This window comes from Procambarus clarkii, chromosome 16 (genome assembly GCF_040958095.1).
Source record: "Procambarus clarkii isolate CNS0578487 chromosome 16, FALCON_Pclarkii_2.0, whole genome shotgun sequence".
Classification (NCBI taxonomy): Eukaryota; Metazoa; Arthropoda; class Malacostraca; order Decapoda; family Cambaridae; genus Procambarus; species Procambarus clarkii.
In genome coordinates, this window is record NC_091165.1 from 13,116,684 (window position 1) to 13,129,786 (window position 13,103).

General features: G+C 46.4%; 1 protein-coding gene across 1 annotated transcript in view; it reads right to left on the reverse strand.

Annotated features, from left to right (window-relative positions):
• Nucleotides 1–13,103, reverse strand: part of LOC123760069 (zinc finger SWIM domain-containing dorado) — a 123,805-nt gene that overhangs the window by 63,735 nt on the left and 46,967 nt on the right. The window contains 3 exon segments of the mRNA XM_045745505.2: nt 216–349; nt 2,992–3,231; nt 6,178–6,385. Of these exon segments, the coding sequence (XP_045601461.1) occupies nt 216–349; nt 2,992–3,231; nt 6,178–6,385 (582 nt within the window).

Sequence of the window (13,103 nt, forward strand, 5' to 3'; positions counted from 1 at the left end):
GAAATCACAATAGCATAATGCATCAAATGAGCAAATCCACAAGGACCGTGACCCTTGTGGTCATAAACCCTCATCACGGCCCTTGTGGATTTGTTCATGAGAATACCTGATAATTTGGCTAAGTAAAACCAAATGGGCATGGAGATAAAAAAAAAAATTACATTGCTTTAACTTATTCACAAAGTTACAAAACGGAAAATAAAATGAATACTCACTTCTAGGCTGCAGATTTTGTCACCACTAGAAAATGAACCTATACTATCAGAGGAATTGCCAGAGGAGCCCGAGTCTGAGCCGGGTCCAGTTGACTTGATCCACGCTACACACCGAACAGGAGTTGGTGAATTATCTGTCAAGTTAATAGACACTGAGATCTAGGGAAGTACAGCAACCTAACATCATTATGACAACATTATATTACATGACTGATACAACCAAACAGAACAGACACATTTGAGATTTCTTACAGGATGGAGAAGAGTGTTAGCGAGAGTGCTCATTCTGTCAATACATTACTGACTCCTTTCAACATGTGGATCACTTCACTAATTTCTAGATTTGTTCTAGATTTGTCATCCTTCCTTACCCTTTCATACTCTACAAGCAATATTATCATCCACCACATTCTCGCATGATCCAAACCATTGCTAAGTACTTCTCTGAATACACAACCTTGTACTTTTGGCCTCTGCCATCCCACATCTATAGTCCTCAAATTTTACTCTAATACCAATATACCTTTTTTTTAAATTCAAATAAATATACAGGTACAAGGGTCGGACATTCTAAAAAAAAAAAAAAACAAGTGTTGAATGTAATTAAACGCCATTTTCTAGGTGAGCCCCGGAGGCTCCCTGGAGCTATAGGACTGATATATGCTATATTAGTCTGGGGCTTCAGTCAATGGAGTTCTGCCTACCGGGGACCACGAGCCAGAACCTGGCCCCTCAGAGAGGCACAGGGAGCAATGGCCTAAGGAAACCCCCCTTGTATTCCCCCCATATATTTGTAATATTCCTTTGTAATACCCCAGATATTGGGGGTATTCCCTGTCTGTCATCGACTGGGATTAGGCACCCAGAAAGGTAGGCATCTTAAAACAAACCTCACATGATAGGAAACTGCAAAAAACCCAAGACCGAACAGAGAAACAGAACTCCCAACAAGAAAACAAGGAAAACAAGCAAACATCAAACGCTTGTCCATGCAACTACCTGGACCCCCTCCCCCACCACCTGCCCAGCTCCTCAGTTCCCTGTAAGTACAAGATCTTGTTTCTTTATTATTGTATCTCTGTGTTGATCTGATTGGTCAACCACAGTTCTCACCTTCTCATACCTGACACAGGTATAGGTGGAGACATCCGACGGTGAATGCGTGTTTATCTGTGTGGTATCACGACATTACACTTGTCTGTGAATGTGAGCTTCACATACACCACACATTTAGTTATTGTGTGACATAATTATTGTGCATGTTTATTGCCTGTCCCATTGACAGTGCCATTGTGATTTATTGTGCATCATCATTACCCGAGTATCCAGTTGGAACTCTTGTGATCCCTTTGCACACCGGTAGTTAGGTTTGCTGTGTTAATGATTGGCGGTCAATTGTGTTAAGTTAAGTGTTTCTCCACAAGTGGATCCGAATCGATTAGCCAGACGTAAAGAGTCTCACTAATGCAATCATAGCTTTTCTGACGCCAATCTAAAGTAAATCAAGCCCCTTTGTATTAGCGGTAAGTTAGTAAATAAACTACTGTTAAGCTTTATGCGGTGTTTCCGTTGAACCACTTCTAAATACTGCCAACTATTACTCAAGCCTTCAGCTCCTGGTGTCTTCAACACCAAGTTGCCTATTATTCACTAAACTATAAATGTGATGAGGACCCATGGAGTCTCTCAAAGTGTTTCAAGCATTGAGGAGATTCCAATGATCAACATGGACCAGGACCAGGTGAGGCTAGTCTGAGAAGAGACCCTCAAGGACTCTTAACTCGATCTTGCTTCCAGGCCCTGTACGGTTGCTATCGTATTTTCTCTGCTGGATTCCGATAGCTTCGTGAAGTGTCTGCCACATGTACATTGGTGACATACGCATTGCAGTCGGGAAAGAGAAATAGAAAACCCCTCAACAGCCGTCGCTATGTATGCGTACTGCACAGCACCTTGCACCCCAACCAGCACAACAATTCCTACTCAGGGCAAAACAAAGACCACAAAACTGCAGGTGGCCCCAACAGTGGGATAAATGCAGAGCAGCAGGAACCCCCACGGAAGTGAAGGTCCGAAAGTCCTAGGGAAGGCAACCCTAGAACCCAAGAGTAGTACTTACAGGATGTTTACGGAAGGCAGCCCTAAGTGCATATAGACCCAGTACACTACGTTACTCCTGGCCAACGTGCCATAAACAGCAGGAAACACCACAAGGACTCAAAATCATGCAGAAAACCAAGGCCAGAGTTGACAAATGGAGTACTTCAAGCCTACGAACTGAAGAGCTGGGCAGACGGCGTGGGGGTCCAAGGCTCCCCCTCCCACTCATAGGGGGTTGGGAGGAGCTGCAGAGACAAGTGGCGCGGCGGTGGTTAGCGTTTTCCTTGTTTTCTTTTGGAAGTTCTGTTTCTCTGTTTGGTCTTGGGTATTTTGCAATTTCCTACCATGTGGGGCTTGTTTTGAGATGCCTACCTTTCTGGGTGCCTAACCCCGGTCGATGGCAGACAGGACATACCCCCAAATACAAGGGGGTTTCCCTAGGCCATTGCTCCCTGCGTCTATCTGAGGGGGGCCAGGTTCTGGCTCGTGGTCCCCGGTAGGCAGAACTCCATTGACTGAAGCCCCAGACTAATATAGCGTATATCAGTCCTATAGCTCCAGGGTTCCCCACAGAAAAGCCTATATCTTAAGACAAGATAATGTAAATTTTGCCAAGCCATAAGTAACACATAAGGATACTGTATATGTAAAATACATGAATGAGCAAATTCATCACCTTCTACACCAGATGAGGTAGTTTCTAAGGTACACGCCGGGGCCCGCTTTTTTCGTTGCTTGCCCACAGCACATTTCTCTTCCCATGCTTTGTAATCATCCTCCCAACTGGGGCTCTCGCCTTCCTCACCCTCAATAAACCTGGAAGGTGGTCCATCCTTGGGTCGTGCCCCACCTAAGGGTTGGGACGGGGAGAGGCTTAGACGAACCATGGACCCTTCCACATCAGCTCCTGATATTCCTGAAATAATTAAATAAATTTGTAACTGATCAAAATTAATAAATAAATAAATAATAAATAACCCTCAAGATGAATCTCAAGCATACACCACAAACTCCTTCACTGCAAAGCCCTGATCACATTATACTTCTTTTCTCAGTTCTCCCAGTTTTTGGCTAAAGTTGTAATATGAGTGGTCAACTTTGTCCTTTCCATAAGGAAAAGGCAAAGAAACTCACAGTTTTCTAAAAGCTCAAAGTTTTCTAAACAAATGGTTTAAAGGCAACTATGCCTAATTATTTATCTAAGTAATTATTAAATGTTACATATAGTACTCAATTGTAATTGGAACCAAGGTGGTCAGAAGGGAGAACATATTCTGCAGTGTATCTAACAGGACTCCTCTACATGAAGATGACTGAAATATCTATGGAAGTGGAGTGCTGAGCTCAGATATGCATTCTCTCATAACCCAAGGAGAAACCCCATCTGAGTCCACTTCCTTCTTTCTACCCAGCACCTGAAGCATTTTTTCACTTCACCTTGAGTCACCTCTATGTACTGTATGGTATTCTCTAAAATTCATACTGTGTGTTTCTCTAAGACTTCATTTTACACAAATGCACTTTGGAACTGTTCATTTAGTGTTTGACACATTTTCTTTTTATTCTCCATAAATCTATTACCCTTTTCTATTTCTGAATGTTATCTTTTACATGTAATTAAAGGATAAATTATTGCACTTATCTGCAATCCCCTTCTCAAAGTTTCTTTCTAACAAGTGAGGCCTTGGGAGACTCCACTTGTTAACACTTTCGCCCGGGCATGACGCAGCATTGCGTCATCCGTTTACTGTCAGTAATACCGGGGATGACGCAGCATTGCGTCATCCACTTTAAATAATCGCCAATAATCAGGTTTTTATCCGATTTTTTTGGGACTGGTTTTAAAATGTGCGCCGATGTCTTCCCATTTTCTATGTTGAGCCTCGTGGCCCTCAGGTCGCTTGGCACATGCCGTGGGCCCATTGTTTTCGCTCCACTGTTGTGACCAATGTCACCTCTCCTCGCATCTCAAACGTGTGAACATTTAGGCTATTTTCCGTGGCTATATTTCTTACTGCGGCTTTAGAAACTATCTACCCTTACTCCACAATGGATAGTGATCATGAACAAGGCCCTTCCAGGAAGAAAATTGCGAAAGAAAGGCTTGAAAAGGGAGGGAATTGGGAGTGTAGCTGGAAGGCGTCTGAGCACTCACTCCCGGCTAACGCGTGGCCCATCTTCAACTCGTCGGCGGTTGGAGCGTGACCAGGTTTTATATTTTATATGCTAATGTTCCTCTAGAGAATTCTATTGCGAACCCATTGAGACCAAAATGAAAGACCTAGGACAAAAATTGAGGTGACCAGAGTGAAAATAGTGAAAACATTTTATCGCGTTTGCGCGCTCCTGGGTAACTCGTTCGCACTTTCTCTGTTTGCTGCGGGTAATTAGCCGGGCTTTTGGAGTTTATATGCATTTAGTGCTGTAGAGAATTCTATTGCGAACACAATGATACCAAATTTAATCTCGTAGGACGAGAATTAAGGTGACAAAGTTGAAGAGAGTATACACTTTTCAGAGTTTACGCGCGCTCCCGTGACACCCTGGGTCCCATATCGCACTATTGAGGGGTGGCGTGCGGGGTGAGCGAAAGTGTTAATCCTTCCAACTCAAAATCTTTCCTCTGACTGTGACACTTTGTTTCATCAGGCCCATCAGGTACTCTGTAACCTACTTCTGTGTTTTCCCAGTTACCCCAGCGTGTTTCTCCATCTTGTTCTCCAGCCTTTCATGATGGGTTGGTGGTGATGTGTTGAGGTATGCTGTAATGTTGTGCAGTGGTGGTGCAATACTTATTTATCGGTGAATATGGGGGGGTTAGATCTAAGTCTTTAGGCTATTTGTACATACTGCTTCTTGACCAAGTTCAGTGTAATGTTTGCAACTGAAGCTGTGGACAGAAACTGGATGATAAGGTTTTGGTGGTGTGCTAACCTATCAGTGCTCATTATTCCTGGTCACTAAGTTTTTTGTACTTCGGCCATTTTTAAATCCTTTGATTGTATTTGCTCTTAAAGTTGTTGACAAAGGCAGCTTTCAAAATATCTTACAAAGTAGTCCATTTGTTGATAATCCATACAGTGTACTTCTTTTTGTTTCTTTTACCAATTTACATTTCTAGCTGTCAGGGATGATCTTGTCCAATTTTCTCTCAATTTAATGTAGCTATCCTTGTCCACCTTGTTAATACCCATTGGTATCTTATATTTTGTGATCCTATTTCCTCTGCTCCTAATCTCCACTGGGGTTGTTAGATTATATATAATAAAATGTCCTCAAAATAACTGAGAATATGCTGTGGTACCCTGTGACCATATTTTAAGACTAAGTATGAAGCTTTTTAGTTCCTGAGAGAAGGAATAAGTTATGACAATACTATGGAAAGATGGGTGGCATTAAGGCAAGATGAGAGTGCAATGATAATATCTCACACTAAATTAATTAAGAACATTAATTAAAATAGAGGAAATTGTAGATTTGAGAAATGGAGGACATAACAAAAAAAAATGAGATGGATAGTTATGATGTGAGACAATTTGATAGATCCATGAACAATGCACACATAGTAGTAATAATTTGGTCTTAGTGGAAGCAGTTGCAAGTATGTTGTGAGATGGAATTGTTATAATTAATTTTATATAATTAAGTACTTACTTATTTTACTCCTAGTCTTTGATACTATTAGGAACAAATTATATTATGGAAAGACAAATGTTATTTGGAAAATCTTAAAATTTCTTTTCCTGCAGTACTGTACTTTCATTCAGTAAAGCAGACTTGAAAAATAGGTTTTCTAAACACCACAATTTGTGCATACTTAAGACACAAATGTGTCACCTAATGAAAAATAAATATAACAAACCTGAAGAATGCTGTCTCTGCAAACACTGCTGTGAAGCTTGTTGATGCATAGAGCCTGCTGTCTGATTTGGGCGGCCAGCATGTGGCACTCCCATGTGAATTCCCTGCATTGGAGGTAATGTAATCGTGCCACCAGAAACTGTGCTCCCACCAGGAGACTCTGCAACTCGAATACTGCCTGATTCACCATCAACTCCACTACTGCTCGTCTGATGACATGTGGAATACATTTGAAAATTATAATCAGTAAAAAAAAAAAATAAAGCAAGCACTTCAGATATGTAATTACAATACATTATATTACAGAACATGATACCATGTATGCAATTATTTAAGTACAGACAGCCACGTGCTTTGTGAACGCCATGTATCTAAAACTTTCAATTACCCCATTAGGGTTGGTTTGGATACTCAGGTTTGGGAAGCACGAGGTTCGCATAAAATAGTTTGGGTATCTCATCGGGCAAGCGTCCTTCAGGCTTCACGGAACGGGGTGGTGGGGAAGTGGTTGGGTGGGACAAGGGCCTAGTTTGCCCACTAACATTGTCGAGCACAACTCTAGTGCCTTCTACCCTGTGACGTCACAGATTCATGGCCCATTGTTCCCATTTTTTTTTTATTTGTCATGAGACTGGAGTGTTCTTAACTCTACAAATGAGGTGGTAGTGGTACTGGGAATATAAAAAGAAAAAAAATAGAGAAGATACTTAGTTATTATTCTAATATATAAACTGCCAGATGCAACGGCTGAGGAATTCACAGAGCAGATGAGCAAAATAGAGAATAGTCTTGATAATTTGGCGAACCCGATACCTGATAGTATCTTCCGAGGTGACTTCAATGTGCCTAATCTAAGATACAGAATAGCAAACAATAACATTATACCAGAAAATCTATAAGGACATAACCAACCACAGATTAGAGAATTGCTTAGATTCTGTGACAAATTCTCACTCACCCAGCAGATATCAGAGCCAACTAGGAACGAGAATATTCTAGATCTGGTCTTCACGTACAATGAAGACATAATCGGGAACATTATGATCTCAGATACCACATACTCAGATCACAAGCTCATTGAAGTGCAAACTACCATCAATACTCGTAAGAGACCTAAAACAATGATCAAACGAGAGGGGTTGTTCAGTAAATTTAATTTTAATAATAGGATAGACTGGGAGAAAATAAACAGGGAACTTACAAACATTCCATGGGAAACTGTTCTAAGTAAAAAAAAAATACTACAGAAGGAATAGAAAAACTGACTTCGGAAGCATATAAAGTCTGTTTGAAACATGTTCCTTTGAGGAAAGCCAGAAAGAGGTTCAACATAAAATGAGAATGCAGATGACATTATAAAAGAAGGAAAAAACCTGCATTGAATGTAATGAAATGCTATTTTCTGGGTGAAACCAGGAGGCTCCACGGAGCTATCCAGGCTGATATGGATATATTAGACTTTGGCATCAGTCAATGTGAATGGAGTTCTAGGCCTACTGGGGACCACGAGCCAGAACCTGGTCCCCTCAGAGAGGCACGAGAAGCAATGGCCTAAAGAAATGCACATGTGGTTATGGAGCATTCTATGTCTGCCATCAACCGGGTCAGGCACCCAGAAAGGTGAGCATCCCAAAACAAACCTCTATTCTGGTTGAAACTACATACTACTGAAAGTCACACGAGTAAACAGAACTCCTTAAATGAAAATGAGCATAACAAGCATGACGTCACCATGTCGCCGTGCCGCTAGTCTGCACAACCCCCCCCCCCTCCCAGGGAGGACAAAGGAGAGAGCCCCAGACCCTCTTGTCAGCGATCCACCCTGCAGTTCCGAGGCTGGATATCAAAACACATGAAAAACTGCCGACCAGAGGGAGGGAGGGAGGGGTTGCCGTGGAGCTCCGGGTCTCACCCAGAAAATGGAGTTTCAATACATTCAATGCTCGTATTCTGGGGGAGGGAGCCCCTTCGGCTCCCCGGAGCTACTTCACCAAAGATAAGGAAAAGAGGGACGCACCCAGGAGGAGTACGCGTACCTCAAAAAGAAAGCAAGACAACCAATGGCACCGAAGGACCCAGCAAACAACCAAGGAACCCGAACCAAGGAACATGTAAGAATGGAAACCGGGGCAACCCAAAGCGCATTCCCAGACATAGAAGCCGAGCGCGCCAACAACGGCAGAGAGCTGCACCCCTGGCCTAACCAACCAGGCATCAACAACCCAAGGACCCCAACGGAAAGCACATGACTCATTCTTCGCAGAAAAGAAGGACACAGCTGCAAATGAACAAACAAATCACCAGAGCCAAAAAGTGCAGAAACCCCTGCGCTGGAGGAGAGCATGAACCTCCCCAACCAGACCCCCAAAGGCCAATGCCAACAAGAAAAGAGCCGTAGAGAAACAATCCTGAACCAAAGGGGTCACAACAAACCAAGTGGAAGAGAGATAAGCGAGCACCCTGTCCAATGACCAGGACGGCTCAGGCGATGCATGAGCAGGCTAGAGGTGAAACAACGCCAGAGACATCTTGTGAAACGGCGCAGAAGGAACACGATTGCCGAAAGCAAGCTGCAGCGGCTCCGCCAGTACCGGACAATACGAGGCGACAGTATGCAGCATAAGAAGACGGTCCTGAAACAACCACGAGAGAAAGGACAAGACAACCTTAACGGAAAGCGAAGCACACCTACGAAGAGACAAAAAGTTTGGAAGAACCACCAGGAAACTTCATAATGCTACCAAGACAAAGCACGCAGGTAGGACACCATTAACGAAACCACCTGATCACCATACAGATGAGGATAGACTCGAGTCAAAACACCAGACGCGAAGACTTGAGGAGAAGATTGAACCAGCCATGCAATGGACTGGACCGATCTGCTGAAAGAGGCAGAGCCAAGGGAAAATCCATGGGTTCGGACAGCGAGCAAGCTGCGCCTGAAACCAAGGCTGGGCCGGCCACCAAGGGGCCAAGAGGACTACTTTCCCCAGGAACGTCTCCAAGTGAGCTAGAACCTGGAGCAACAGCTGAACTGGGGGGAGGAGGTACATGTAACCCCACCTCAATCAGTCCTGCCGAACCCCGAGAACTCAGCAGATGAGACACCCAAAGCAACCAGCCCTAAAGAGTCAAGTACAGCATTGAACCCCCACGGTTCAGGCAAAGAGCCACCGACAGAGCAGCCCAAATGGAGCCCGATCGTCGATCCACGAGCGACCCCCGAACCCTCTGAAGTGACATCTACATCACGCTGTGGGCCCGACAGAAGGACGGATCCGACTGCCCCTGGCCGGCCTGGTGAGCACTGACCACAAAGCCCCAGCCAAGACACGACTCGTCGTGAATACAACGAGTAAGGGCTTGGGTAGTAGGCGCCAAGGCACTGAATCCCAAAAACCCTGAAGAAGCCGGCAACGCAGCAACAGACGCAAAGTGCCCAGAGGTTGAACAAAGCATTCACGAGAGAGGCAGAAGGGATGTCCCCGAAGGATCCAGAACAGCCGATGAAGCCAAACCTGACCCGGCGAGTAGACCATCATGGCAAAGTTCAGGCTCCAGCACAAACCCTTGAGCAATCACAGCATGACCCAGGAGCCCCTTAGAATCAGATGAAGACGGGAACCCAGGCGAAACAGAGCCGCCAGAGGAAGAGACAAGGAAGCTGTCCGAGCGTCCAATACAAGACCTAGCCAAGACCGAACATGAGAGGAAATTTCCGCCTGTTCACCAAGAACCCGAACCCGGAGAGCTCGGAAAAGAATCAAATCCCTGGCGAGCAGACATGTGGACTGGCTGGGAGCCCAAACCAGTCAGTCGTTGAGGTTGGCCAGAACCCGAACACCTAAAAGATGCAGGCGGGCCACCACGACCCGAGTAAGTCATGTGAAAACGCGAGGTGCCAGATTCAAGCCAAATGGAAGGCAACGAAAGCAGTAACCTAGATGCCCCACAACAAAACCGAGCCAGTCTCCTAACCTCGGATGAATTGGGACGTGCCAATACGCGTCCTTAAGATCCAGGGAAACCATCCAAGTGTCCGGCTACAACTGAAGACGGACCTGGGACAGTAGTCATCCAAAAGGAGGAGCTACAGGTTCAGACGGGACAGGTCCAGAACGAACCGAAGGTCCGCGCAGTCCCATTTTGGAACTGGAAACTTGTGGGAGACGAGGTCGTGTCGACCACGCTCAAGCGAACCCACTCCAAAATGACCCGACAGAGCGCAGGAGAAGAGGTCTGCCCTGCCAGCCCCGAAGGAGGAAGAGCCACCCAATGCCACCACAGGTCACACGAAAACACCCGAAAGGTCCAAAAATTGTGGGACCAAGCACGAGCAAACAGAGCAAGCCTCCCCCCCATCGCCCCATCAATGGAATAAATCGCAAAAGGGCCGATGCACCTTACAAGAACCTAAAGGGTGCACAGGGTGATCGCCGTGTCGACCAGAAAATGACAGTACCAAAGACTGCTCCTGCGGCGAATCTGGCACCACTGACCTACCACGAAGGGAAGAACCCTGAGCCCTGGCACGACCCTTATGAAAACGGATCCCCCCCCCCACGAGCCCCCAAGGAAGACTAACAATATGACGGCAACTAGCTAAAGCTGCCTGCAGATACTGCACAACTGCAGACTCTGCAAACAGCAACAAACAAAAAGGCGAAGATAACCTAAGAGCCAGGGGCCCAAGCAGATTACAAAGAAGAAATGAGCACAGCCTCCGACACGCGAGTCGAGAAGCAAAAAAACGCGAAACCGCATCCCGCAGGAGCAGCGCGAACAGCTTCAACCATTCAGAACACCATGAGGCCATAGGTGGCCTCAAGCTCCTCCACATCCAACTCAAGCCAATCCGAAGACAGTTTGAGGAGGCAGAAGAAATGCAAGGTCAAAGCCAGCAAGCCACGTGTACGCAAATCCTCTGCCACTAAAGCAGCCGAAAGGGAAGAATCCTGCACATGAAGCTGTATCACACCAACATCCTGCGGAAGGGCAGGGGGCAAACAAACAAGCATTAAGATGCTCAAATTCGACCCCAGGAAAACCTGCAACACCGTCTGAGCCTCCCTCCACTCAAGTGCGCGGGACTGACAAAACGTATGCCAAGCCTCCAACAAGAAGAGCGGGCAGTCTGCTAGTCAGGACAACTCCGGAACATCATAACGAACCCAGTACGGACACGAAGATCCATACACAAAGGACTGCGGATCCATCATGAAAGCATAATCCGGGTCACGCAGGAGGTAAGCCGCAAGGGCTTCCCGCACCACATGTGACGAACGTGGGACATCGAAAACCGCCAGAAAGACGGAACCGAGGAATCCACGGGATCATGGAACCGAACCCGGGGAGGGGTAGATGCCAAATCCAATTCGTACAAGGAGTGCGAAGGAGAACCCCTCTCCTTGTAACACCAAGCCCGGCTCCGAGGGTACAAAAACCCAGGCGAGTTCCAATGGGGCCCAAGGCCCCCAAGTCAACTCCCCTTCCCCTGCCACGGGAACCTCACTCCGAGGACCTGGGGCAGCACCATTGTCCAAACACCCCGCCTCTAAAGGCAGGAGCAGTCAAAAAAGCAGGAACGAAGGGGGCCCGCTGGTCAGATGCGGAAGCTCTGGCAGGAGGACTAGGCTCGAATGCCTCTGCTGCTACCCCGAAAGGGGACTCCCCCGAGACCGCCCAAGTCTCAACACCAACTACACCTGCCGATGCTGAATTCCCAGCAACAAATCGTGCAGCATCCGCTAACGATGATATAAAATATGATTGAAATGCATATAAATTAGTGTAAAAAGTGTTGATGGAGTACAGTATTGTAAGTGTTAATGAATAATTAAGCCTTGACAAAAAGATATACTGTACACAGTGTAAATAAAGAAATAAGTTTAAATTGTACAAGTGGGTTACAGCTGTTAACATTTTTTTTTATTAAAGTGCAGTGCATTACTCTTATGCAAATCCCAACCCCCACTAGAAAACCAAGCCGAGAGTAAACCAAGCTAACAAGAGCAACCACCTAAGAAGGGACAGGAAAAGGAAGTACCGCCAAAATACCCCATACTGCCGCCAAGAGAAGCACGCAGGTGGGACACCTACCACGAAGCCACCCGACCACCAACCGGAGGCGAGACCGCGAGGCAGAACATAAGCAGCCCCGACAAGGCCCTTCCGAGCCCAGGAAAAGGCGGAGCCGCGGGAAGATCTCGGGCGCGACCACCGAAACCCAGGCGCAAAAGGAGATGGAACGTCTGCCGAACAGAAAAAACTCCCCAAAGCATGCAAGCCCGCCAGGAGTTCAGAAACGACGGGTCCGACGCGAGACATCGCAAGACTCCCCCCCCCCCAAAAAAAAAAAAACAGCAGGGCAAGCTAGGAAACCAAAGAAGGCGGAAGGTTCGCCGCCAGAACAGTACCCGAACCAAGGGGTACGAACAACTGCAATAGACCGAGACAAAGAAGCACATCACAGGACACAGGCTGAAAAACGCCCAAGAACACACGTTCTTGGGCGTGGAACACACGCCCAAGAACACACCCCTGCTACAGAGGAGGCAGGAAGAAAGAGCAGAAGAACAAAAACCCCAGAAAAACAACCAGGGGTGGACAATCAGGCAGGGACAGAAAACCCCCAGGCACAAAACAGCAGCAAAATGCCACACCACAACCGGACACAGGAACAAGGACACACCACCGTGAAACACGGTACCAATGCACACGTGCAGCAGCAGCAACAGGCACCACTGCAACATGCAACATGTAAATAGCAACTCCCTTCTGTAAAGGCAGAGAAACGGAGCAGGCAGACCCCAGACAGGGCCAACGGAGACAAGACAAAACCCAGCAGGCCCAGAAACCTGCACCAGGCGACCGACGGCGGAGAAACCCCGCTCGATACCTGCTGGATGGGGTACTGGGAGCTCTTTC